Raw genomic sequence first — 24804 nt, forward strand, 5'->3', positions numbered from 1 at the left:
TGCTCCTGCCTCCCTGCATCAACTCCTGGGAGAGAACCAAATGTCACAGAAACAGGTTCTGGACTTTTTTGTTTGTTTGGTGGTTTTGTTTTTTTTCCCCTTTTTTTCTGCTGTTGTTGCCAGGGTTCATTCCCACTCATGAGCCAGCGGTGCAGGGAAGAGGGAGAGAGAGGGGGAGGAGATCAGACTCGCTATGCAAATACGTACGGAACAGCCAATCTACATTGATACCTTGCAGAAAAAAAAAAATCCCAGACGAAGCAAGCGGCTAAGGATGGCTCAGTCAAAGGCTCACTTGGTGCTGGAAAACTTTATAGCTGGGAAATTTGTTCCTTGTTCCTCCTATATAGACTCCTATAATCCATCCACTGGAGATGTCTATTGCAAGGTGCCAGACAGTGGCAAGGAAGAGGTGAGTACTATCCAAATGCACAAAGAAGTGAAAACGTTAAATGCACGTAACATTAATATTTTGAGTGGGAGAGACTGAAGGTGAGAGAATAGAAAAACACCAAGGAACACCAATGCTTAAAGGAGTTAGTGCTTGACTGCATTGTAGCACTGTGTGATCTATTGCTGTGGCAGCAAATAGTGGTTTTTTACATTTTGCTGTTAGAAAGTTACAGGCTGGATCCCAGGCTGGTGTAAATCAAAAACTTCAGCTACCATGGGAGATGTCTTGTACGTAAGTTAACAATAATGGTCGGACTGGCAGTAAGTATAAACAGTCTGGAAGGAAGAAAAAGGTTTATTGATCTGTAAATAAACTTAGAGGTACTGTGTAAAACTAAATGTGTTCTTCCTTAGTTTCTTGATGATTTGCAGTTGTCATTTAAAAGGATTTTTGGCTTACTGGCTCTTCCCTGAAGTATGGTAGAAAGCTCCCAGGCCTCTCTGGTTTTGATATTAGCTGCTGGATATGAAGTGGAGCTGATGAAGTGGCTGCGATGAGTGTACACTACCTTAAAATGCGGCCTGTCCTCTGCATCAACGTAATGCTTCCTAGTGCTGTGCTCTCTAGTGCAATGAACATCTCCTGGTACCTTATACATGTTCAGATGTGGATGGGCAATGTGACATTCTTCTGTGGAGCTGCAGTTTCTTTAATGCTACTTTATAAAGTGTGTGTCTGGTGTGTGTCTGAGATTTACTGAGGTGAGAAATGACTGGAAAAGCCTGGATAAAGTGAAGGGCTTGGAAAGTGTTGACAAGCAGCATAGAGTATTTTCATTTTCAAAATGTTTTTTAAAACACACTGCTACTATGTGTAGCTCTTTCCTTCGCTTGCTTTTCAGTCCTGTTGACATCTTTTCTCTTTGCCTCTCTCAGCAGAAACCTTTGCACTGTAATTTCAACTGAGTAAATATTTGCTAGATGCTGATGACCAATGGTTAAATTGTAACAGATTTGGTTTGCTAGAATACATCTGTGTAAGTTCATTTCAACCCTAATTATACCTGAAAAGACTTCTCTTTGATGTGCAGGTGCAGATCTTCCTGTTCATTCATTTGCAAAATCATTAAAACCAGAGAGATGTGAGAATGCCAGAGCAGCCTAACAGAAAAAGTCTACCGGCCATTCTGGAGCTATAGTTCGAATATATGTTAAGAGCAATGGCTTTTTTTCTGTCACCTTTCTGAGTTAGTGGTTGTGTGTAGTAGTGGGAACCCAGTTAAAACACCCATAAAGTCAACGAGTGCTTCTGCCTTTAGACAGCTATAAAAGAAGACTGGGATCTGCAGAGCTGGTATCTGCTGGAGACTGATGGAATAGGCCACAGGAGAAAGTGCAATCACATACTACTTAGAGGATATCTGGAGATTTAAAAATAAACATCTAGACTCAGGTTCAACAAAGAGCTTGGGATGCTGGTTTCTAGCAAGGCTCAAAGTCCTGTTGGATTTTTTTCCTGTTAATTTTAATGGAGGGTTAGAAGGCAAAACAGACTGCAAATCTGTTGCTGACCCTGGAATTTAACATCAGGTCAGCTGAAGGGGCTATTTCAGCCAGTCTCTGCCAAAAACATTGAATGTTTTTCAGGGGTTAATTTGCCTCCTAGCTAGATGTCTTAGATTCCAAATAGCAGCACCAAAGCACACTGAGCAGGTGCCCTGTATTGCCAAAGGACAGGCTGGTGAGGGCTAATTAGTCCTGGCAAATATCTCCTTCAAAAAACCATCTCTCTCTAAAGAACCTTGATCCTGTGCATCATCCACTGGAAAAGCAAACATCGTGTCCCGAGGGCAGTTTGGGGTACTTTGGTATCAACCTTTTACAATAGTTGTGGATTGTGTGTTCTTTCTGTGTCTGTCTTGTGCAGAAGAGGAAAGCAGAAGGAAGTGTTACAGACACATGAGTTCACAGTTGAATTCTTATGTGCGTTTTCTTTATGGCTCGACTTTCTTTGCTGCTTTTTGCTAGTCAAACTAAGTACCTGTTTAACCTTTGTACACTGTCTTACTTCTGTACAAATCTCTCTCCTTTTTTTCCTCTTGCCTTTTTTAGATCAATCTACTGCCTCTTCTTGCCTTCCTTTGCTGATTTTTCTTCTCTACTGTCTGTGAAAATGCGACATCTTCCTTCTTCTAAAACCCACTGGAGGGTTGAAAATGCAGATAGCCTTAACTGCACACCAGCCCTCTCTTGATACAGGCAGCACAGGGGAGAGGACAGACCAGAAGCAGCACCACAATGGCACCTAATGACAGGAGGGTAGAAGGACAAGTTAATCAGTAAGGGTGGAATAGTTTTGCAGAGGGTGACCCTTTTCAGAGTGGCATGCCATCCCCACAACTGGCTCAAGAAGCTGCAGTTCCCCATTCCCAGGGCTGCTGTGGCCTCGCTCCAGCAGTTCGGTGGCTGACAGCTGCCCTCGGCACCTAGAGTTGAAGGAGTCAAAGCTTGGCCGGTGATCCATGTGACCTCGTGTGAGTTGGAACTTTTTGCGCCTTTCTTAGTAAAACTTCAGTGGAGTCCCTATAAGTTATTTTGTAATGTTTTTTTATAGCAGCCGCCGTGATCTGAAGGAACAAATTTGGAACTCAGTTTTGTGGAATTGATGAGTCTTCAGCAGATTCATGGGAACCAGCAACACTAGGAGAGGTCAGAACTATCTGACTGATCTTGCATCAGCATCCTCCTAGTTATTGACTTGGGCAGATGTCCAAAAGCTGAATAAATTTAGGAGGAAAAATGTTGGGAAACAACTAAGACAGATTTGCATATGTTAGACATTGGAGGCAATTTAGAAGTGATATATGGGAAGCAAAAACTGGGAAATAGGGCAGTAAATTAAAATACGGAAGGATGTTAGTAAACATTTTTAGACTGGTAAACAACTTTGAGAAGGAACTACTTATAAATCAATAGATGCAAGTAACTTTCATGTAAGATCCCAGAGGAAATGTTTGATGGAAGACAGCGCTTTTTGGTGAATTTTAATCCTTTGAAGCCTAGTCTGCCTCAGAAAAGTGCTGGTATTCTGCCACTATTCAGAAAGGTCAGGCTGAAGGACCATGCATTACTTATGTACATCTTAGGCAAAATACTTACAAGACTGGTATGTATCTATATAAAATGTGTATAATGAACTTTAATATCTGTAGAGCTCTGTAGGTATCTGATGAGAGAACTGAATAGACACCAAGAGTTTTAGGAAGAAGCTATTTTTTAAATTATTTTTTTATTATTATTATTTTTTTTTAAATGTGAGGGCAATAATGAATTTCTAGCTGTGATCAGGCAAGATTAAAAATTTTCTCTGTCTATTCTGTAAATATATTCTCAGTCCATGCTAGAACCAGCTGGGGGAAAGGCAAGAGGAAATCAAAGTCTAGCAGGGCATACAGTTTGCTCCTTCCTCAAGTTCTGACTTTCTTTATTGCCTGGTGTGGCTCAAGTCCCATGTTGCGAGGACTGTCAATGTTTAGACTGAGCCTGAATTCACTCTGGGAGACTGTTGTACTTTCACACATGAGAAACGAGATTCTGCATGGGTTCGGCCAGTGGCACTTGCTGGTGCCAGCTGACCAGCCCAGCATTTCCTCCAGGCCTGGAGAGTTGCCCACAAGTTTCTGGAATGTACAGAAAAGCGGTGAAATAAAGTATCAAGAAGATAAACTGCCCTGAGTTATGGGATAGTGTCTTGCAATGAAAATGGAGGAGCTATCAATAGTTACAATTCTGAAGAGAGACAGTCTTCCCAACAATGTGATTTGGATTACTAGCATCTCAAATATAAATCAATCTGCTGATTGTTTGATATTTTTTCTAAGGCCTTTCATTAATATTCACCATCCCTCTTTTGCTTTTTTAGGTGGAAGCTGCTGTCAAAGCTGCCAAAGCAGCCTTCCCAATTTGGTCCTCAAAAAGCCCATTGGAAAGATCTCAGATCCTGAACAAATTAGCAGACCTGATTGAACATGACCTGGAAGCATTTGCACAAGCAGAGTCAAAGGATCAGGGTAAAACTTGGAACTGTTGAACCAAATATAGAGTGTCTTGCTGAATATTGAAATGGAAGATATGGTGCAAATTTTTAGCATGGTATGAGCTGTTGGTGCAAATTGGAGTAGATGTGCATGAACTTTGCAGAAGTTGCTGATTTGGGATTCCTGGGGCATTCTTTCTGTTCAGAATTGCTGACGTTGACTTCAGTTGTTAGATATTTAGAATGCAATACTACAGGGGGCTGCTGTTCTTGACTATGGTTGCACTTGGGCATAGAGCAAAAGACATTACCTAAAAAAACTTGCAAATGAGCTTTCAGAGAGGAGTTTACCGCACTGTTTCTGCCCATGATAACACAGCAATGTTCTTGGTTTTGTTTCAGGAAAAACTATTACATTTGCTAGAACAGTGGACATCCCTCGGGCCGTGTACAACTTCCGATTCTTTGCTTCTTCCATCCTTCATCACACGACAGAGTGCACTGAGATGGCAACCATGGGCTGCGTGCATTACACCTCGAGGGCCCCTGTGGGAGTTGGTATGGTGCTCCAAAAATGCTGAAAAGCTTGGCAGAGTTTCTGCCTCAGCAGCGGCTCAACAAAGAAAGTGGATTTTCCAAAAGCATTTGTTGTCCATACATCATGTGTTGAACACGACTAGATTGCTAAAGCACGAGCAACATTATGTAAAATCAGTTGTGCTACTGCATGGTAAAAAGAGTGTTTATATGCCTTAAAAAACATGTTTTAACCTGGCAGTTCTCACCCTCAAAATCTCTCTTGTGTTTGTACATGTGTGTCTGTGTGGGTAAGTAAACAGTAGGCTGTGGAGCAGTGAGGCATTGCAGGAGCACCCAGCTGCTGCTCCTGTGGGGAGAGCTGGATCCTCCTCACCTTCTTCTTGGGAAGAAGCAGGAGTAGTTTGCAAGGAGACATTTCAGGCTGTGAGTGGAGTGCCCACGGGTGGCTAAACCGCTTTTCGCTGGGGAATTGCTGAACACGGCCACTAGATGCTGCCAGAGCTCTGGAAATCAAGCAGCTGCACTGAGCTGATGATTAATGGTGTTGTCATGATTCCATTATTAGGTGTTTTGTCTAAATATGCATGAATGTTGTACATTCACACTTGAATTATTTATGAACTAAAATTGGCTAATGTAGAGGACTCATTTAAAAGTTTTTGTGAGCAGTGGAGAATATGAACGTTCCTGGTGAAACTACTCTCATAAGGAAAAGTCACTCACAGCCTCTGTTCTGGCAAACAGCGAGCAATCCTGTGGCTTTTCTGAGCAGTCACACCTAACGATTACAGATGGTTTTTCACTATTTCTTATAAATATATAAGGTGAAAGTATTCCCAAAGGCAATTACTGAAAAAATTCTGATCATTCAGCAATTTGTGGAAGCAGCAGTTTGTACACTGATACTGTGACACTCACAAGTTAGGCTAAAATTTCTCAAGAAAAATACGCACTGTATGTTATGCATGCTCTTTTTAATATTAAAATTGTGAAACAAAAAGCAAGAGTGATGTGAGCTCACACAGTGCCTTAACTTCCTGTTTGTTAACAGAGATTATTACCACAGATCAGTTGACTAGGTGATTGTTATGGCTAACCTTGCATTAATGATCCTGAAAAACACTGAAAATCTTCCTGTGAATGTAAGACTCTGCCCTGAAAAATCAGCAAAACTTATTCGGAGAGTTTGGTTGATCACCTTAAGCATCATATACACAAAACTTTTAAAGTTATCTGTCCATGAGAAATGTTTCTAGCTGTAAATTTGTTGTACGATTGGCTGGAGATAAAAGCCATAGCCAAATATACTTCGTAAACCTGAATTGGTGTGCAACTGCTTGAGGTTAGAGAAATGAGTTTTGTATCGCAACAGACTGAAATCCTGTCATTTGCACTTTTGCTTTTTAGCTGGTTTAATCAGTCCTTGGAATTTGCCACTATACTTGTTGACCTGGAAAATAGCTCCTGCCATTGCATGTGGAAATACTGTGGTTGCCAAGCCAAGTGAGATGACATCTGTCACAGCTTGGATGATGTGCAAACTCTTGGAGAAAGCAGGTAAGGGGTGGGAATGCGATGGAACTCCTTGTCTGTGCACTATTTTTGTTGCAAAAATGAGTGCTCAACGAATTTGGGAAAGACTGTTTGCTGTAGCTGAATGTTGCACCGGAGAACGAAAAGCTCTCCCTTGTCCTCATACTATCCTATCTCCCTAGCCTTGCTATTTCGCATGTTTTTTCCACTATCTTCTCATGAAAATTCTTCTTGTGTCCCCTCCTTTTCCTCTCCTGCCCTCCCCTTAAGAATGTCCTACACCCATGGTGGTAGCAGAGGAACCATGAGACATAAAGGAATGAGAATAAGCTCTTGGTGTCTGTGCTGTGGCTGTATTTGGTGCACTGTTAAGAAAAACTTGGAGGACAATTGCTTCTTCCCTGAATGACTGAAAACTGGGTCTCTCTGGTGATGGGTGTCAAGCAAGCTTGACTGATCAGTGGAATTGGTTTTATCTTTTAACCCATGACTCCCCAGACTTATTAAACATGATGTGTTTTAGTTCCCACATAAGTGAAGGGTCAGTCTTTGTCACCCTTGAACTACTGGTAACTTTCTGACTTCAGGGACAAAACACAGTGAAGTGAAACCCACAAAGCAAGGGAAAAAGGGTATGATGACTGTGTGCCTTTCTTTCCCATCAGGGGTGCCCCACGGGGTGGTGAACATAGTGTTTGGAACAGGCCCCAAGGCAGGAGAAGCCCTTGTCTGCCATCCTGACGTGCTTCTGATCTCCTTCACGGGAAGTACGATAACGGCCCAGCGGATCATGGAGAAAAGTGCTCCACACTGCAAGCGGCTGTCGCTGGAACTGGGAGGCAAAAACCCCGCCATCGTCTTTGATGATGCTGACTTGAGCCAATGTATCCCCACTACCCTGAGGTCCAGCTTTGCCAACCAGGTGCCTCCCATCTCTGTGCTGTGTAAAGCCTGTTTGCAGCAGGAGGTGTGCATGTGTGTGAGAGCATGAGTGTGTCCATGCATAGGTACATGCCTTTGGATCCAAATCCTACATTGCCAAGGTCTGTTCCAAGAGTCTGTGCTGTGAGCAAACCCTTAGTATAAAAATACAAAAAAGGTTTCGTTATTCCAAAACCAGCAAAACAAAATAATAAAGGGCTGTTCTTTGTGCTCCCCATAGGAAGATAACAAGGTGTCATTATCCCTATCAAAATAGATATATTGTTTATTCTCTTCAGGAAGCAGCTGCTTTAAATCCCAGCCTCTAAGTAAGTGGGAAGCTTGCTGACTTGCTGGAATTAGATTAGGAGACTTCCTGCAAAATTCTATCAAAGTTCCTATTACCCTAACAGCACCAAAGCTGAGAGATCACCAAAGCCAGTGAACAGTACTAGGGCAAATGTTCAGAAAAATAGCTTGGTATCAGAAAGGGATTTTCACTAAGTGAAGACAGATCATTCAGATTGGAATTCAGGTTTCCTGTGAACAATGTTAGAGAAGACATGTAATCAATGAGAAATCAAATTTACTTGCATTAGTGGCTGTACAGTCCTGTTATTGTGGTTTTGTATTTTGTTTCTGTTTTCCTTTTTAATCTGGGAAAAATCCTACTTTGGTGAATGTAATTTGCTCTCTTGAGGATGTCGCAACACAAGTCTTATTGAGGGATGTGACTCCTAATATCTATCAATAGCACAATTAAGTATGAACTGATATTGTTTGCTTTACTTTTTATTCTTTTTTTTTTTCTCCCCTCCCTGGTAGGGTGAGATCTGTCTCTGCACCTCCAGGATCTTTGTTCAGAGGGGCATATACAGTGAGTTCTTGAAGAAGTTTGTGGCAGAGGCTAAGATGTGGAAGGTTGGGAACCCCTCAGATCCTACAGTCAACATGGGAGCACTAATAAGTAAAGAGCATCTAGAAAAGGTGATGTTACATGGAGTTTACATGATCTCATCTCATCTTTTGGAGGGCTATGAAAGGTGATTTCAGAGGTGTATGGAAAGGACTGTGTCCTCTCCAAGATTGACTCTGAGGGATGATGATCCAAAGCCATTACAAGGTATCTTTTTGATAAGCTTTCTGTTGCCTGTGGCCTGGTATTATGTGATTTCTCTGGAAAAATTGTCTCCATGAGGAAAATAGTTTAAAATTACAAACAACATTTATTGCTGTTTGAGGTGAAATAATTCAAAATGTTTAATTCTAAATCCTGAATTTGTATTAACCAATCTTAGAGTTCAGCAACATCTTCATGGATTTTAATATTGCATTTGCTAAGATCACTTATTTGCCTAATAAGGCAGTTAACAAGGTAAGTCTTTTGTATCACTCTGGCAAATTCTGGGGAATATAAGCACACAGTTACTTAGGACTGCTTGCAGTAATTTGGAATTACATGTATGTGGAGGGCAGCTGAGATGTTGCACAGTTAAACAAAGTCTGCTTTAGTGGCTTATATGAATTTTTTATGGTGTCAGACAGTGTAGAGGAGAGCAGGTGCTCACATCCTAGAACTATCTGACACAATCATCATAAGCAAGAAGCAGATTGCAAACCACAGGGTGAGAGAGAAAGCCAGACCTTTGTCAGGTTTCCTGATGCCTCAGCAGGTTCTTCGGGCCTGTTCTGAAGCAGAGTGAGAATCACAGAGAATCACCCACTTCCCGAGGTCCTCAGTCTGCGGCACCACAGAGGACTTCCCGAGTCTAACCTATCAAGGTGGTTAAAAGATAAAGAAGCTTGATGGTATCTCTGTGGTGTTTTTATAGGGAAAGAAACCAGTCAATGATTTCAGAACAGCAGAAGCAGATTGATAGCATGTCCTGTGTGCTCAAGGTAGCATATGAGGGCAACAGCCATGGAAACAGCTTTAATTATTTATCGATGAGATTTTCTATAGCATTCATGGCTTCATCATCCTAGTGGCATGTAAACATTTAACAAGCCTGCCTGTGAGGTAGGAAAATATTACTGATCCCTTGAAGTAAATGAGTGAATTGTGGCATGGAACACATGGCAAACTGCCCAAGCTCCTGGAAGAAGGGAGGGAGGCTCTGTGACCACTTGTGTTTTCATAGAGGCCCTACCCTTTTGAGAATACTTAGCGAGAAGGGCCAGTGGTGTTGCTTGCTAGGCTAGTAAGTGTTTGGAGGAGGAGAATAATTGTTTTACAGCAAGAAATACCCAACCTTACTTGTACAGAAACATAACAAAATCTAGCGAATGACCCTCTGTTAGGAGGGAAGTAAAGGCAGCATGATCCAGATGGAGATATTCATGGGCTCCTGTTGATGTGCCCAGACTGGAGAGGTGAATCCTCAGGATTTGATGTCCTTTAGCAGTGATATTTTTCTGCTGCTTCCCCAGGTAAGGAGCTATGTCAAGAAAGCCCAAGCTGAAGGAGCCAGAATACTCTGTGGAGAGGGAGTGGATTCCTTGACTCTCCCACCTGGCAACCAGAAAGGCTACTTCATGTTGCCCACAGTTATTGCCGAAGTCAAGGATGAATCTTGTTGCATGCAAGAAGAGATCTTCGGTCCCGTGACATGTGTGGTAGCATTTGATACAGAAGAAGAAGTGATTGAAAGAGCCAACAATGTGAAATATGGCTTGGCAGCCACTGTGTGGTCCAGCAATGTGGGACGTGTGCATAGGGTGGCACAAAAACTACAGTCTGGATTGGTGTGGACCAACTGCTGGCTTGTTAGAGATCTGAACTTGCCGTTTGGTGGGATGAAAGCCTCAGGCATAGGAAGGGAGGGAGCAAAGGATTCCTACGAGTTCTTCACTGAGGTCAAAACCATCACAATAAAGCACTGACATGTTAACACGAGTATATTAGGGTAAAACAAATGACAGCACTTTGTGTAACTGTAAATGTCTTTCTGGAACACAGACTGCTATTTGGGCCATCTTTTTCTTGAACTTTGGTCAGGTAATATCAATGACAGCTAAAAATAGTCATCCCAAATGCTAATGTTGAATTCAACCTTGCCTGTTAAATGAGAAGATCAGTGCTGACTCCGCAATCAACCAAGCCCAAGCCAGATGACTTGCTTATCAGATGGATCCTAAAGCTTTTTTGAGTATTCTTGCCTCAAAAATCTCTCCCTCTAAGGCAGATCAGAGAAAGGATGATCTGTAACTGTACCTGTGGTTGGTGAATTACCTTGAGGGACAAAATGGCAAGCACATTGTGAGGCTGGTATTGTGATGGGAATCTCTCAGCTGTACCTTCCATGTACCAATCCATATTGCACTTCTCTGATGTCAGACAAGGACTAATACTGCAGCACACTAAATGCCGAAGGCAGTACCTTTAATCTGTTAAGTGATGTTAAACCATAGGGTCATGAAATCCTCCTGATACACAGAGACAATAAATGTTTTAGTTATAACCTGTTTTATGGTATGCAGCTGAAGCATCCTAAAACTTGTTCTCTGACTATGGGATTGTCATATGCAGGGACAGGAGTTGGACTCGGTGATCTTGTGGGCCCCTTCCAACTCAGGACATTCTATGATTCTATTTTGAAATTACAGCCTTTAGTCACTTTTAGGCCTCAGCGATGGTGTTTTTCACATCCCTGCCCAAAGATCTGGCTACATTACTGATGGTGTCATTCTGCATTAGTAAAGACTGGAAGTGACTCCTAAGACAACTAACTGTTGGAAATGAATGTCACAAAAGTGTAATACCACTGGCAACTTTCCGTTATTCATTTAGAGCTTTTATTTGTTTGTTTGTTTGTTTTTTAATCAGGTGTCTCACAAACTTGTTCACATTCCCCAAAGAGAAATAGAGTTGGATACCTGTTTTGTGCCCCCCACTGCCCCGCCTGAGAAGGTTACGTTGCTATTGGATTTTTACAGCAGCCCTTCATGATTTGTTTTTCAGGTTTTGAGCTGAATTTCACAGTAAACAAAGCTGCACAGAGTTTTATAAATGCCTGTGTTTTGAGAAGAGCCAATGAGTCACTGGGATATTTTTTCAGGGCTGTTAGGGAAAGAAAAGGCACATCTAAACCACAAAACAACTGATGAAAAATCATTACTGATGAATTGTGAAGAACAGAGTAGCAAATTGCTCTGCTGCTCCTCTGCACACCAAAAAGAAAATACATGGAGAAATTTTGGGGTAATAGAAAAAGCTTTTTTGTTTTGGTATAGTTTATAACATTTTTAAGGGTGTGGAGCTATGATATGCAGGGCTGTAATACCTTATAAAACTGATGGAGACAGTCTAGAAGAGTCTCTAGGCCTTGAGTACTAGGCCTAATTCATACCTTTATTTGATATTTCTAAATAAGATGATAGGGTTTTTTTTGCATAATGTACCTTTCAACAGTATATTTTCCAGAGTGGATTTATTTTTTCTTTCCAGAGTCTGGCCAAGCAAATGCTGGGATTTACACTTTTCTTAGTAAAAATGCCAACAGGGTGCAGAAAGGCAGTCTTTTCTCTTTAAGTGCTTTTTGGCAAGTGGAGTCACTGGAATAAATAGTCTTTGCAAAAAGTGTGCCAGAGGCTGCTCTAATGGTTTTAGAGCAGGGGATGGAGCTCATGCCCCCTCCCCTTTCAAAAGCGTTTGCTACGTGTGTCTTGAGTTGGCTGAAAAGCTGATTTTCTCTTTGAGCAGACTTTTTGAAAATAGCTTGTATCCCAGAGCTGAGACCCGAGATTGTGATGAACTTTGAAATCTCTGGGTCCAACCCGCTTGCAGGGCAAACCGAACAGGTTGGCTGGGAACCTGGATGGCTTTTTGAATTGATGTGTTCTGAAGAAGCACTAACATTGTGTTTTAAAACTCTACCTAGGTCTGTTCATGACCACGCGGTGGCAGCAGAACACTTGCGTTGGTTTTTTATTCCCCACTCATTTTGCCGGCAGGGGAAAGAATAGCTATATCTGTGCATATTTCATTCTGCCAATTTATTTATTTATCTATTTATTTATTTATTTGCAAATCCTGTATGGAAGAGCAAAAGAACCCAAAAGCTGTGAAATGCTTCATTAGTTTAGGGGAGCAGGCATTTTCAGCAACAGCAGGTGGGATGTTACACAATTAGTAGATTTGAATGGATTCCCTCCCCCATCTGGATCTGGTCGAGGTTCTTGTTTTAACAAGCTGAATTTTCTTTCAGGTGTTGATATTGGCTTGGTGTTAGATGTGATGGGAAATTTCTGTATATGTTTCATGTACAGGAGATAAAGGCTTGTGTGTCATCTATGTGTTTCTGGCCCAAGATATCCAAAGTATTTGATAGAGAGGTGGAGCAGTAGGTGGGGAGGAGACAGAGCTCTGCAGGATCCCCAGATGAGGGGTATGGAGTTGGTGGCTCCATGTCCAGCATGTCTCTGAGGGTTTCTCGGAGGTGAGCTGCTGGGGTGCCCCATTCAGTCATCCCTGTGTCCAGCACCTCAGAGTGGGTAATGGAGGTCAGCTGGTGCTAATGATTTCTCCCTCTTCATTTTCCATCTGTAGTGGACTCCTTCCTTCTCTAGTGCAGTTCAAGTGCCTTGCTTATTCTGTTATTCCTTGCCCCTTTTAGATGAGTGGAGATTAATCTATGTACATATAACATATATATGGGTGACTGGGCGGGTGTTGCCTGTTGAGGAGATTTCTTTTCTTGCCTGTAGTAATAGGTAGTTCTTGCATTTCACATGCCCACCTCCAGGTTCAGGTCCTAGTGCACAAGAGAGCCACTGGTGCTGGTGGCTGTGAAGCAGGTGACATGATAGAGGTCACGTGCTTGTACTGGGGGTTGCCTGTGAGGACACTGAATTTTCATACCAAATGCTATGAACTTTCCCATATTTTCTTCATTCAGACTGATTTCTAGTATAGCAATGTGCGTGGATAACTGTCTGGCATCTTACAGATGAAGTAGTTTGAGGACTTTTTCCTGCAGACGATGAAGGTGCCTGTTGCAACTACTTTGGTTTTGGATTTTCTGCTCCTGTTCCCAGTTCACAGTGGATACAATATCCTGGAGGACAAGGCAGGCTTATCCAAGGCATCAGGCTGACAGCTCTCACAGAGCTCTCTGGGCTGTGCGACCTGGAATTTTCCAACCCAGCAGCAAAGGTTTTTTTTGTAGGCTGCCCTGGCTTGTGCATGAAATCATGTGGCCATTGTGAGGATTTGTTTAATTACTGTTACGTAAAGCCTAAAGAGCAAGTACAATTCTGTTTAACACAAGAAGATTATTTCACTGGTGTGAGAGGATTACATGGGTAGGTAGTAATATTTTTGCCATATTTCATGGCTCTCAATTAGCATAGGGTTATTTTTGTTCTATTTCAGATCTTTTCTTAGCATGATTATATCTGTCTCCAGCTATTGTATGCTTGGAAGCAGCTTTGCTTAGGGAGACTCTGGGCATACTATGGAGAGAAGACACAACAGTTCTAAAGTTTATATTAAAATCAAGCTATGTCCCTGTTCCCATGGTGTTTGTAACTTAAGCAAAACAAGAAGTATTTGTAAAACTCCAAGGGATGAAAACAGACTTGATTTTTTTTAGATCAAAGAAAGTTTCATGCCTAACTTGAATGTGCAAAACTAGAATGTAAGCTAGGCTAGGTTTAAAGGAATAGCTTTGAATTTTAAAACTTAAGAAAGCTATACCCTAAGGTTCGGCTTCACAGGCAGAGTCAGATCTCTTATCCCTAAGACCTTCCTGTAACAACAACAACAACAGAAGAAAAAAAAGAAAGGGCAGCGGGATCCTGAGAGACCTGTGAGGACTTTCCCGTCAGGCTTGTCCTCCGGGCTGAGGTATAAGCTTTTGTTCAGCCTAGTAGGATGTTTGCTCAACACCTGTCTCATCTCTAGAAGGGATGCCACTTGAAGTGTCCAAGTACTTGACTTCAAGCTTCCTATTAAGCCTATGGATTTCCTATGCGGTGAGGAAGTGAAAAATAAATATGGAATACAAATTTTCCTGGGCTGGCGGAAGACCTGGGTCCCACTCTTCACTCTAGTTAGTAGTTGAGTAGAAAGCTAAATGTAATGAATGGAGGAGACCCAGAACAGTTGCAGGAAATCCTGGTGACTGGGCCATTTTCTTCCTTGAATTCCGTTCCCCTTCTTTCCGAGCATTTTTTTTTTGCACCTGAAGGGTGATGCTTGCACGTACAGGGACTCAGTGCACCGGCTTTGTTGTTCTAAAATATATAAAATCCTTATTGTTAATGCTTGTACTCTAGATGAAGAGAGGTGTATAATGAGAAAAAAAGGAAAGTCCTCCAGTATTATATCTGGGTAAACTAGATGCATTTTAATGCAGCTGAAAGCTAGTTATGCATCCAGAAACTAAATGTGTATAGTGCTGGCTTCTGAAAAGGATCAGTTGCAAAGGATTTGGAGGTCATGAGGGAAAGCACAATCAGTATGAGAATATCAGCTCAGCCAAACCAGTCTAACAGAGTAGAACTCAGCATGAGCTCTGCTACATCATTGCAATTACCAGGGGAGCCAGCATGATCCCAGGGAGGATAAGCAGAAGTGTGCTGGAAGTGCAAATAATCTTTACCTTTGTATGTAATATTACTGTCATGTTGTGCCTTTATTTCTGATTTCTTTTAAAGAATGTGGAGGGAGGAAAATGATTCCCAATTTTGAAAAAAGTCCTTCTAGTGTGGGACTTGGATCATGTGTTGCCACATCCTTTAGCTTCAGAAGCACCTGCTTTACTAAGACAAGTGGTGTGTGTACTCTTGTGTGTGTTCAGATGCAGGGAAGTAATTACAGGGGTCAGTGATGAGTCCAAAGGGGCAGATGCACACTACTAGGCTGGTATTTCAAAGAGTAACTTTTGTCTTCTAAAATACAGGAGGTGGTGGAGCACAGCAGATGTCATCTCTGTTGAATGATGAGTTAACCATGGCACAACCTAGCTTATGATGTTTCCCTCTGGCATCTGGTGTGCTTAGTAATTTCCTAGAAAATGCAAATGCTTCCACAGAAGAGAGCAGGAGCATCCTAAATGGGCTACAGTCTGTGGTTTAAAGCATGCTGTTTATGGAAAGAGGGAGATGTGGAGTCATGACCTATCAGGTGGGTCAGGCCAAGGTTTCTCACCTGGTTGTGACCACTCGGTCTTTGTCCTGGGCTTTGGGAAGATGTGCTGGACCTTGCAGCTCAGCTCAGGTGAGGGCAGAGGTGTCTGGTCCAAGGAACCTGCTGGGATATGAGTCGCTAAGAGACAGATGCTAAACTGTGGTTGAGACTGAGGCGTAAGTACCCCTGCCACTTCACTGTAGGCATGTGGGGCCTTTGCACAGTTATGTGCAAAATGAAATAAGAACATTCCCTGTGTAAGAGTGGTATTGTGGAGTGCTCAGATATGACTATGATGGGGCCTATATAAGTCCCCAAAAGAACAAAAGTCTTTTTTCAAAGTACTGCTAATGAGAGCTATCTCCTGGTTTCAGAGAAATGGAAGTAATTATAGACCATTTATCGTGGAGAATGTCAAGGACACACATTCATTCACAAGGTGCTAAACTTGTCTAATTAACTCTGGGCTCCTAAAATAATAATGAAAAGATTATGCTACGATTTTAGTAATTTAATATTCTCCTCCTTTGGGAACAGTGCATATTAAAGTGAGGGTTTGCCCTCAGTTACAGAGAGATTTCTTGTTTTTCTTCAAGTTTGGCTGACCTAACACAGAAGTCAGGCAGAAGTCATATTTTCTGCAGCTGTAAACCAGCATTTTCAAGACTACATTTAAAGAGCTCAAATCAACCAACCAACCAAAAAAATCCCAAACAAAAACAAAAAACAAACAAATAAACAGGGAAGATCTTCTAATCTTGCATTCATTTTTTAAAAATTGATTTCTTCACACTTACTTGGCTTAAGTGAATCAACTGTGTTTAACTGCTGAAAATGCAAGCTTTTGTCCTCAGGAGGAATGCCAAAATCTTTGTTGGCAGAAATAGCAGAATGTCAGTCTGGGATTCTGTTTTGGATTCTTGTGCTAAAATATCCATGTTTTCACATGGATACTTGTTAGCTCAAAATAGATAATTTCAGTCCAGCTCAATGGCTGTATGTCAGACACCTTTTTCCAAGATGACACTGGAACCAGTTTTCCTTGTAGAGGACATTGAGTAGCTTTGATAAGATAGTCTTAGAAGTTTGATTAGGAAATTACCTCCTTCCTGTGCTCTTTTGCTCCCAGAATTGCACTAAGCTTTTTGAGGATGGAAACAATACTTTTGTAGCCCATAACTATATTCCTATAGTTAATAATTTTTGGTCAGAGCTGTCAGTTTTGCCTCTTCAAACACACAGTGTGTAGGGTTTTTTTAGATCAAGTGTGTATTTGAACTTTGTGGCTTTGAGTCACATGGGATGGGGGTGAAAGCCAGCATCCTGCAACAGCCACGTGCACAGGAGTTTCTTGGCAATTCCAAGAGAAACTTGCTGTTACAGCGCTGTGAGATTCTTCTAAATCAGCTGACCCCTGGAAGGAGCTTCAGGGTGCTTCCTCTGTTGGTGATATGTTTTGAAACCTTTGCTTTGTGTTTAAAAAATAAATATGTGTATGTGCATAACTATTTAGATATGTAGTTTCCATAGTGTAGTGCTCCAGTAAGAAGGGCAAGCTGAGCTATTGATCCAATGTGCTTCCAAAGAAAATCTCACTCTGTTCTCAGACCTTACCTTCCTGTTCTGTTTCTTTCCATGAGCAGCCTAAAATAAAAACCGCTTTTCAGATTCCTGAGCTCTTTATAGCACAACCTGCTATTTATTTGTAGTGCTTAACACCATAGACTCATCTAAATAATGAAATTCCCTTATTTTAAGAACAAGGGTCCAGGGGACGTCATTTTCCTCTCAGCTGATACACACCAATGTCTACTTTTGATCATCAGCTGATGGTTTGGTCCTGGTTTTGCTGTCGTCCTCACAGGACTCACTTTTCCTCCCAGGTCTCATCAATACCACTTTTCCCTAGTGGAATTAGAACATTGTTTACCAAAGCATCTTGTGCTTCTTCGCCTGAGAGATGTGACTTTTCACCACTGGGGGAGGAGTCATTCTTCCAGTCATTGTTCTTGAGGTTTGTCTGGGATATTGCAGTTTATGGAGATCAGTCATGAAGACAATAACATTCAGTCCAAGAGCAAAATTCAGTGAGAGGTGCATTTCTATCTGTTTTTTAAAATATGCTTAATCTTTCTTTCCTTCCTGATTAGTATTTGAAAATGAGCTCACACGCACTCAGGTTCATTTGTTGTTTTGCTCCTAGATACCATTTCTCACTAGTGTTAGCCAGTGATATGAATTATTTAATGGACATACGGTGCTTCAGAAACATAATTTTTAGTTGGGTTACTGTGTACTTGAACAGACACAAAAGAGACCACTTTTTGAGGAAGCTGTCAGAAATCTCCTGTATTTTAAACGTCAAAACTGTCAGCCCTGGATGTTGAAGAAAATGTCATAGTGTCCTAGCAATATTTACTCTAATGTCCCATTTGAGTTGACTGTCAAAAATAGGTAGTGAAATCACATCTCTGAGATACAGCTTGGAAATGCCAATATCTAAACAGTCCCTGAGGCTCCAAATAAAACTTTGATGAATAACCCTATGATTGGACAGTTTTTCTGGCATACATTTTCTGTGCAACATGAATCTGCTTTTTATGTTTTTATACCAGAAAAGATGGATTTGGGTTATCTCTTCTTAGCACTTCATTCAGAGGTCTTCCCATCTTCAAAGCAGTATATGAACTTTAGCTAATTAAACCTCTTGGCACATCTTACATCTGGAAGTGTGAAGCATTTTTCATTTTTCTGCTGAGGCAATTTATGGACAGAATATACTCTTATACCCCCAAGGTATTTCTTCAAAGGGAGTCAAGTGTGTTTTTTTCCTTGTGCAGTCATATGCTGAAGGGCTTGAATAACCTTGCCAGAGAATAAAGTTGCTTTGGAGGGGCAAGGCAGAAGGTTCCTGGCTGAAATTTTTTTGCTTATTTCTTTATTTGGTTTATATGGTCTCCAAGCATTCAGGAAAACTCTTGCTACTGGGACTCAAGGAAAAAGGTGTTGGCTGGTGTGTACTCTGGTTGCTGGTTATCTGGTGGGGATGAACTGGAGCACAGCTGAGGTAGGAAAAGTAAGAAAGAAAGCTTTCAGTATGCATTACTGGGAAGTCAGACTACTTTAATTCTGTCTGGGTAGTTCTTATTTCACTGGAGCTGACTCTTCTAAATCCATTTATATGCCTCTAAACCATAATGAAACCTTATAGTAATATTAGGTGGTATTTATAGCAGAAGAGAATTCATAGATGTAAAGAAGCCAGAATGTGAGAACTACATTCAGGTAAAGCTCAGGAAATAAAAAAAAAAAAAAAATAAAAGAGGTTTCACAGGTGTTGTTGACTTTCACCTTGAGAGCACTCAAATCATGTACCTGAACACAGAAAAAAAAGCAACTTCTGACTCTAATTCATTTGCAGGACAGGAAAATCACAAATCTACGGCAATATTCTGAGCAATACTAAATTTTCATTTACATTTCACTGCCATGAAGTAGTGCAGGAGATTAACTTTTTTTGATGCAAAGAAACAGCCATCAAGGGCTGGACTTGTGCTTTGTGGAGCTGCCATTGGGATGCTGTCAGATTTTGATCTCTCTTGAAAGAGCTCCATTCCTTGAAGCTAAGTAATATTTTTGTGATTAATTCATAACATTATTTCTCTTTCCATGTGCAGACCACTTAGCCATTCTCTGAGTTAAATTCAAGAAAGGTGATCACTCAAAGCGGTGATTGTGCATGGACTAGGCCCTGCATGGTCAGAGGAGCAGGAATATTTGGCATATCGCATCAGGCTTTTGTTGTCTTAACTGGAAGTTGCCCAGGGTTTCACAAACCTCATGTTTTCTTTTTCTGTTTTCTTTTACTATGCGACCCTGAACAATTTGCAATGCTTTGAATAGCTACAGGTCTAACTTCTGAACCTGCAGATCTCCACGCAAAACACTTGACATCTGAAACAGCAGGAATGGGAGTAACTCTTATTTCTCTGTAGGGGGGACTGGTCCATACTTTGTTAATGGAAAAGTGTGAATGAGGAAAGTTCTTTCTGTTGCTAGGGAGGGTGTTGAATGCAGCATTTTGTTTTTCCAACATAAATGGATGTCTCTCTGCTGCCAGGGGCAGCCCTGCTCCGGACGGGGGAGCTCAGTTGTGGAGCTCAGACCAGCCCCACAGAGCTGGAAGGACTCAACCTGTTCTCATCACTTTGCTTTGGGTCATTGCAATAGGAAATTTAGCCAAGCACAGTTTAAATCTGAAGCTCCTGCTCTTAACTTTACACTTAGAGCTACAATTCTCCACTGCAGTGGGATGGGGGCGAAGGTCAAGAGACAGTCATTAGGCTGTGTGACCAAAGTATTGTTTAAAGGTGACTGTGTATCCCAGACCAGTGGCTGTCTCATTTTCCCTCTTTCCCTCCATGAACCCCCCAGAAGGTTAATACGGTTCATATTCTTAGATAGCAGTCATGCAGAGCCTCACTGCACCCTTTCCTCAGGATGTGTCCCGTGCAGTCTAATCTTTATAAAGACCACGTCCTGAGCTGAGAGGTTAGGGTCATATTGCCACACATGGAAAAGAGAAACCTTTCCCTATGCTTCTTGTAAACGTCAAGACTAAGTGATGAGCCCTGTGAAAAGGTGAGAGGAATCTCCCCACCCTATCCACAGACCTTTTGGCACCACATTGTGTGATGTGAAACATGCTCCACCTTGGGTGGTAAAAGGAGTGCTGCTATTTCTGACTTTTGGCACTGCTGGCTCCCTGCTCCAGGGTCATGGTGATAAAGAGGCTGCAAATTGCTCCTACAGAGTGGCCACAGCAATGTCTGCACTTTGTCCCTTGGTGGCACGGCAGACCGTGCCATGTGTGGATGAGGAGTGGCTCAGGTTGGTAACAATATTCGTGACACATCCCCACCTATTCTGGAGAAGAAATATGGGCAAGGTCACACACTCCTTCCTCGACAAACACCCTCATTACCTTGAAATTACAGTTTCCAAACAGGCATTGTTCTTGCTCTGTGTAATTTAAAATGATGGCTTTGTGCTATTTTTAGGGTGGTGCTTTCCTTCTACTGTAAGACGTTAACATTGTGGTTATTTAGACTTGTTTCCTCCACCACCCCTAATTCTGAGGAAACTGTAGGGAAGTTATGAAGAAATGCTGGTAGAATTAACAGCCCAAGAGACCCAAATTTCCTCCTCCACAAATGGAGGCACGTCAGGCAATAACTTTTGCAGAAGGACATTAGCTCTGCCCTACTAGGACTGAGAAGACCAAACTCATGCTTCGTGTGCACAGAAACTGCCAGTAAAGGTGCCAGCAGCCATGTTAGTGCCAAGGGTTGGATCCAACTCATTCACTTGGCGCTGCTCGTCAAAAGGGCATCAGGCAGCATCAGCTTTTCAACTGCTGCACTAACTTGATCCAGGACTGAACCCACAGCCTAGCTAACGAAAAGTCCTGCATGTTATGGCTGGCTCCAAGGTACTTGGGAAGGTGCAACAAAAATGTTGTTGCTACCAGGGTGAGCAGGTGTGTGTACACACTCACTCTACACACACACACACTCATCCTGCACAGTACGATTGCACTAGGGTCTTTGTAGTCTCCCTTCTGACAAGGGAATCGCTTAATCTCTACAGTGGCAGTGCATCTTTTACTCGGTACAGTGGTTAACTGCTGAGATGTGTATATATATACACATGTGCTCTACCTTAAATCTCATTATATGGAAATTCTCTGCAGTAGCCTGGACCTCATTTCCTGCTGCCTTTGCTCCTATTACAGGTCAGAGAGAGAAACTGAGCATGTGAATAAACTCAATTTTTTCCCCACTCTCTTAAGGAGCTCCCTGAGAGCACAAGCCTGCCATACGAGCACTCTTCTCTTGTAAGCCAGCTGGAAAGCAGTAAAAATTCCAGTTCCCTCCCTGCAAACCCATTGTATTTTTTTCTATTCTGTCCCTCTACATCTGTCACATTTGGGGTGATAGGGGTTCGATCTGCAGCTGGTACGTTTGGGCAGAGCTTCATTGGTTTACACTGGTTACCAGTTTGACCCCATTCCTTGGGGTAGTTCAGAAGGAATTCTACTAGGACAAAAGTACACCACAGTCTGTTTTAATGCCCTCACACAGTCATTTTTGTCTGCAGGCACTTGTGAAGCTGAGTAGACTTATAGAGCCAGATTCACCAAAATTTAGATGGATGAGGAAAGACTTCAGTGCTATTTAGGCAGTGACTTCTCACATTGCAATATCTCAAGCCTCTGCTTACTCACCACATAAACCTGCCACCCTCTCTGCATTTAGCATCAAAATGTTCCAGATTTCTCCACCCTTTCACGTGTTTCTCTAGAAGCACCTCTACTTCTGCCTTATGCCAACCTCACTAGGAACTGTGTGAGAGGGGGCATGAATGTCCCCGATAAAGCTTTATTTTTCATACTTTCCCTAAACATAAATTGTGACAGAGCGGGAGAGCTAAGTACCCAAAACTATTGTTTTCTTGCTTGCACGACAGCATCTCCAGTTAATCTAGTGGAACGTAAAAGCAGTTTTAATAGAAACACCTGGAGCTGTTGGAGTAGGAACACAGAATGGCTCTTACCCAGAGCTGGGTGGTCACATTCACTTTCTCTGGCCTGTTTATCCATGCCTGCCACTCTGGGTTTTGCTTTGCATCTAAGTATTTGGAGTTACTAGGCCTAGATTGCACGGGGCTGTGAGTTGTCACATGGCGTCTTGAATGTTTATGAAATGTTAAAGCTGAGTGGAGAAAATGGTGTTATCGAGAGAAAGGAAGATCACACTTTTCCTATCGCTCTGTATCTGATTGCCTGCTCTCTCCTTCCTCTGCCCTGCCCACACTATGAATAGGGAGTTTGGAGGTGTTTCCTGCAGGCCAGCTGCAGTATCATTGCTGGAAAGTCTCAGTTACCACTGAGGAACACAGGCTGGATCAAAAGTGATGAGTTACTGGTGACTGATCTCAGCTTATGGGGGGAAGAAATGACTCCTTGGTGAACTGGGCTAGTTCCCAAGAAAATAATCCATCACGTTGGAAAAGAGATTAATGGAGTACATTCAGCAGCTCTGTTGGCTGGTGGACAGCGGTTTGCACTGCAGCCACCGGATGAGGCTGCATGTTGTGTCATCGTGTGATTATTTCTATCTTCCGTTGACTAGCACATTTGTTTCCCCAAAGCAGAGAGGGTGTATGATTTGCTATTTTTTATTCTTTATTAAGTTCTAAATATAAACCAGCCATGAAGGGTGTGTAGAGCTGCAGTGCTGATTGATTTGGACGGGATGGGTGGAGGCAGAGGAACTGTCTCTGCCCACAGAGATCTTCTCACCTTCTCAGCGTTCACAAACTTCTGAGCCAAGCCATGAATTTCCCTTTCTGCCTGGTTGCTGTTTATTTGATAAACAGTTTGCTTTAGTCTGCAGAATTAAGACTATTTTATATCTTTTCTCTGGAGCACCACGAAGAATTTTAGCAATAAAATAATTTGCAGTGGGGTGTGTGTGTGCGTTTTCATGTTGTTTGCTACAGCAAGCATCTATTCTGATAGTTTAAGCTTCTGTGGCAGTACGTGGCAAAGAAGACTGATTTTATGGGGTATTTTAGTAGTGTTGAACTGCAAAGTGAAATCTTCTTGAACCAAAGCTGTTCGTAGTTATAGAAAACTTGTCTGACTGATCATTTATATTAAGAGAGGAAGGTTCTCTCAGTTCTCTCCCTCCTCATTTGATAAGGGATTTTTTAAGTCTTGTATGAAGTTACATTTCAGTCTTGTAGTAATTTATGTTTTAGAAATACAAAATGATCGGTTACATATGTATAAACCTAATGTTATATAAATCAAAAAGAGAATGGATGAAACAATTCTGTTACTTCTGCAAAAGCTGATTAATGTCAAAGTAAAAAGGAACATCAAGTTCTCATACTGGGTCCTGTATAGCTGTTTAAAAGTGTCAAAGGTGTATGGCTGGAGGGCACCCTTAGTTTTGAGCAGGAGACCCAGGGTTCATGACGAACGTTTTCCTGAGGCTTTCCCATGTGCCTGTCAAAGATGATTTCCCAGCAAGTAATTCTCTAGTGTTCTTCAGGACAAGGAGGAGGTACTAGTTTCTACCTCAGAGCCTGCTGTTCTTTATCACAGGGGTTTGTGTCCAGTGTTAAAAACAGGGAAAGACACAAAAAATGTTTTAAAAACATAAATAAGAATTTAAAAGAAGTAGTTAACTGAAGCTCACCAACTTCTTGAAACAGATTTTGGTGCTGGTATTCGAAACTTTTGTTCTCAGCTTTTTACTGTGGTATTATATTACTACCTGTTTCACCTTTGCCTCTGCAAGTTTGAAACAGCAAAAAGGACAAAGCACTGAAAAACTAGCAGGAAAGTTGCTCCTGTGAGAGAGACTTGTCCCTAAGGTTTTAGATCTGTACTAGACCAGATCCAGATGTAATATACTTTGAAACATGAAGTCTTTATGAAATTTGTCTGAAATTGATGCGAACCTGTGGCTGTTGAAATGTTCAGGCACTTATAGTGGCAGATTATAATTCTATTATGGTGGGGTTTTTTGTTGTTGTTTTTCTTTCGTTTGTTTGGGGGGGGGTGTTTGTTTGTTTGTGTGTGTGTTTGTTTGTTTGTTTGTTTGTTTTCCCCTCAGTTTTCACTGGCTGTGCTGAGACTTAAGCTAGTATATTTTAAGTGGAAGAGCATGTGACATTTACAGTTGGTATAAGAGCCAACTCTAACATTATTAATTAGACCATAGACATCAGGCTTTACAAAACACAGTTTGGCTGAAGTAAGGCAAGCTCAGTTACTGTGCGTGAAGAAGTCTGGCAGTATGAAAGAAGTATGTGGGGCAAAGCAAGAAATGCTTTATCAGCTGAAAACAGGAAAAATCTAAGTGATATGATTGATTTTATCATAAACTGTTTCTGACAAGTCAAAAAAATAGCTAGCAGAGCCAAAAGAATTTTCCACCCATGCATTCCCATTTCAGAGCTAGCTTAGTTAAGCAGAGCTGAAGTGGCTTTTTGGATTCACTGTGAGGTAGCACTTATGAACACTGTTCAGTCTTTTTACTTATTTATTTTCTTTTATTAACAAGTGACCATTCTTTTACATTAAAACTATCTGAATAAATACAGATTCCTTTAGGAATATGCTATGGAAAGTACCTACGTTTTGTTTCAGGTGTACTCTTGGAGAATTAGTATATGC

General features: G+C 41.7%; 1 protein-coding gene across 1 annotated transcript; it reads left to right on the top strand.

Moving 5' to 3' along the window:
• Positions 1–274: 274 nt before the first annotated feature.
• On the top strand, positions 275–10993 carry ALDH8A1 (aldehyde dehydrogenase 8 family member A1; the record flags this gene model as incomplete). The annotated part of the gene is made up of 7 exons (XM_082048143.1): positions 275–412; positions 4316–4463; positions 4832–4987; positions 6377–6526; positions 7168–7424; positions 8249–8410; positions 9854–10993. The coding sequence occupies 7 exons, from the start codon at positions 275–277 to the stop codon at positions 10304–10306; spliced, it is 1464 nt and encodes a 487-aa protein (XP_081904269.1). The 3' UTR covers positions 10307–10993.
• Positions 10994–24804: the final 13811 nt, after the last annotated feature.

This window comes from Streptopelia decaocto, assembly GCF_964273445.1.
Source record: "Streptopelia decaocto genome assembly, chromosome: 3".
NCBI classification, from domain to species: Eukaryota; Metazoa; Chordata; class Aves; order Columbiformes; family Columbidae; genus Streptopelia; species Streptopelia decaocto.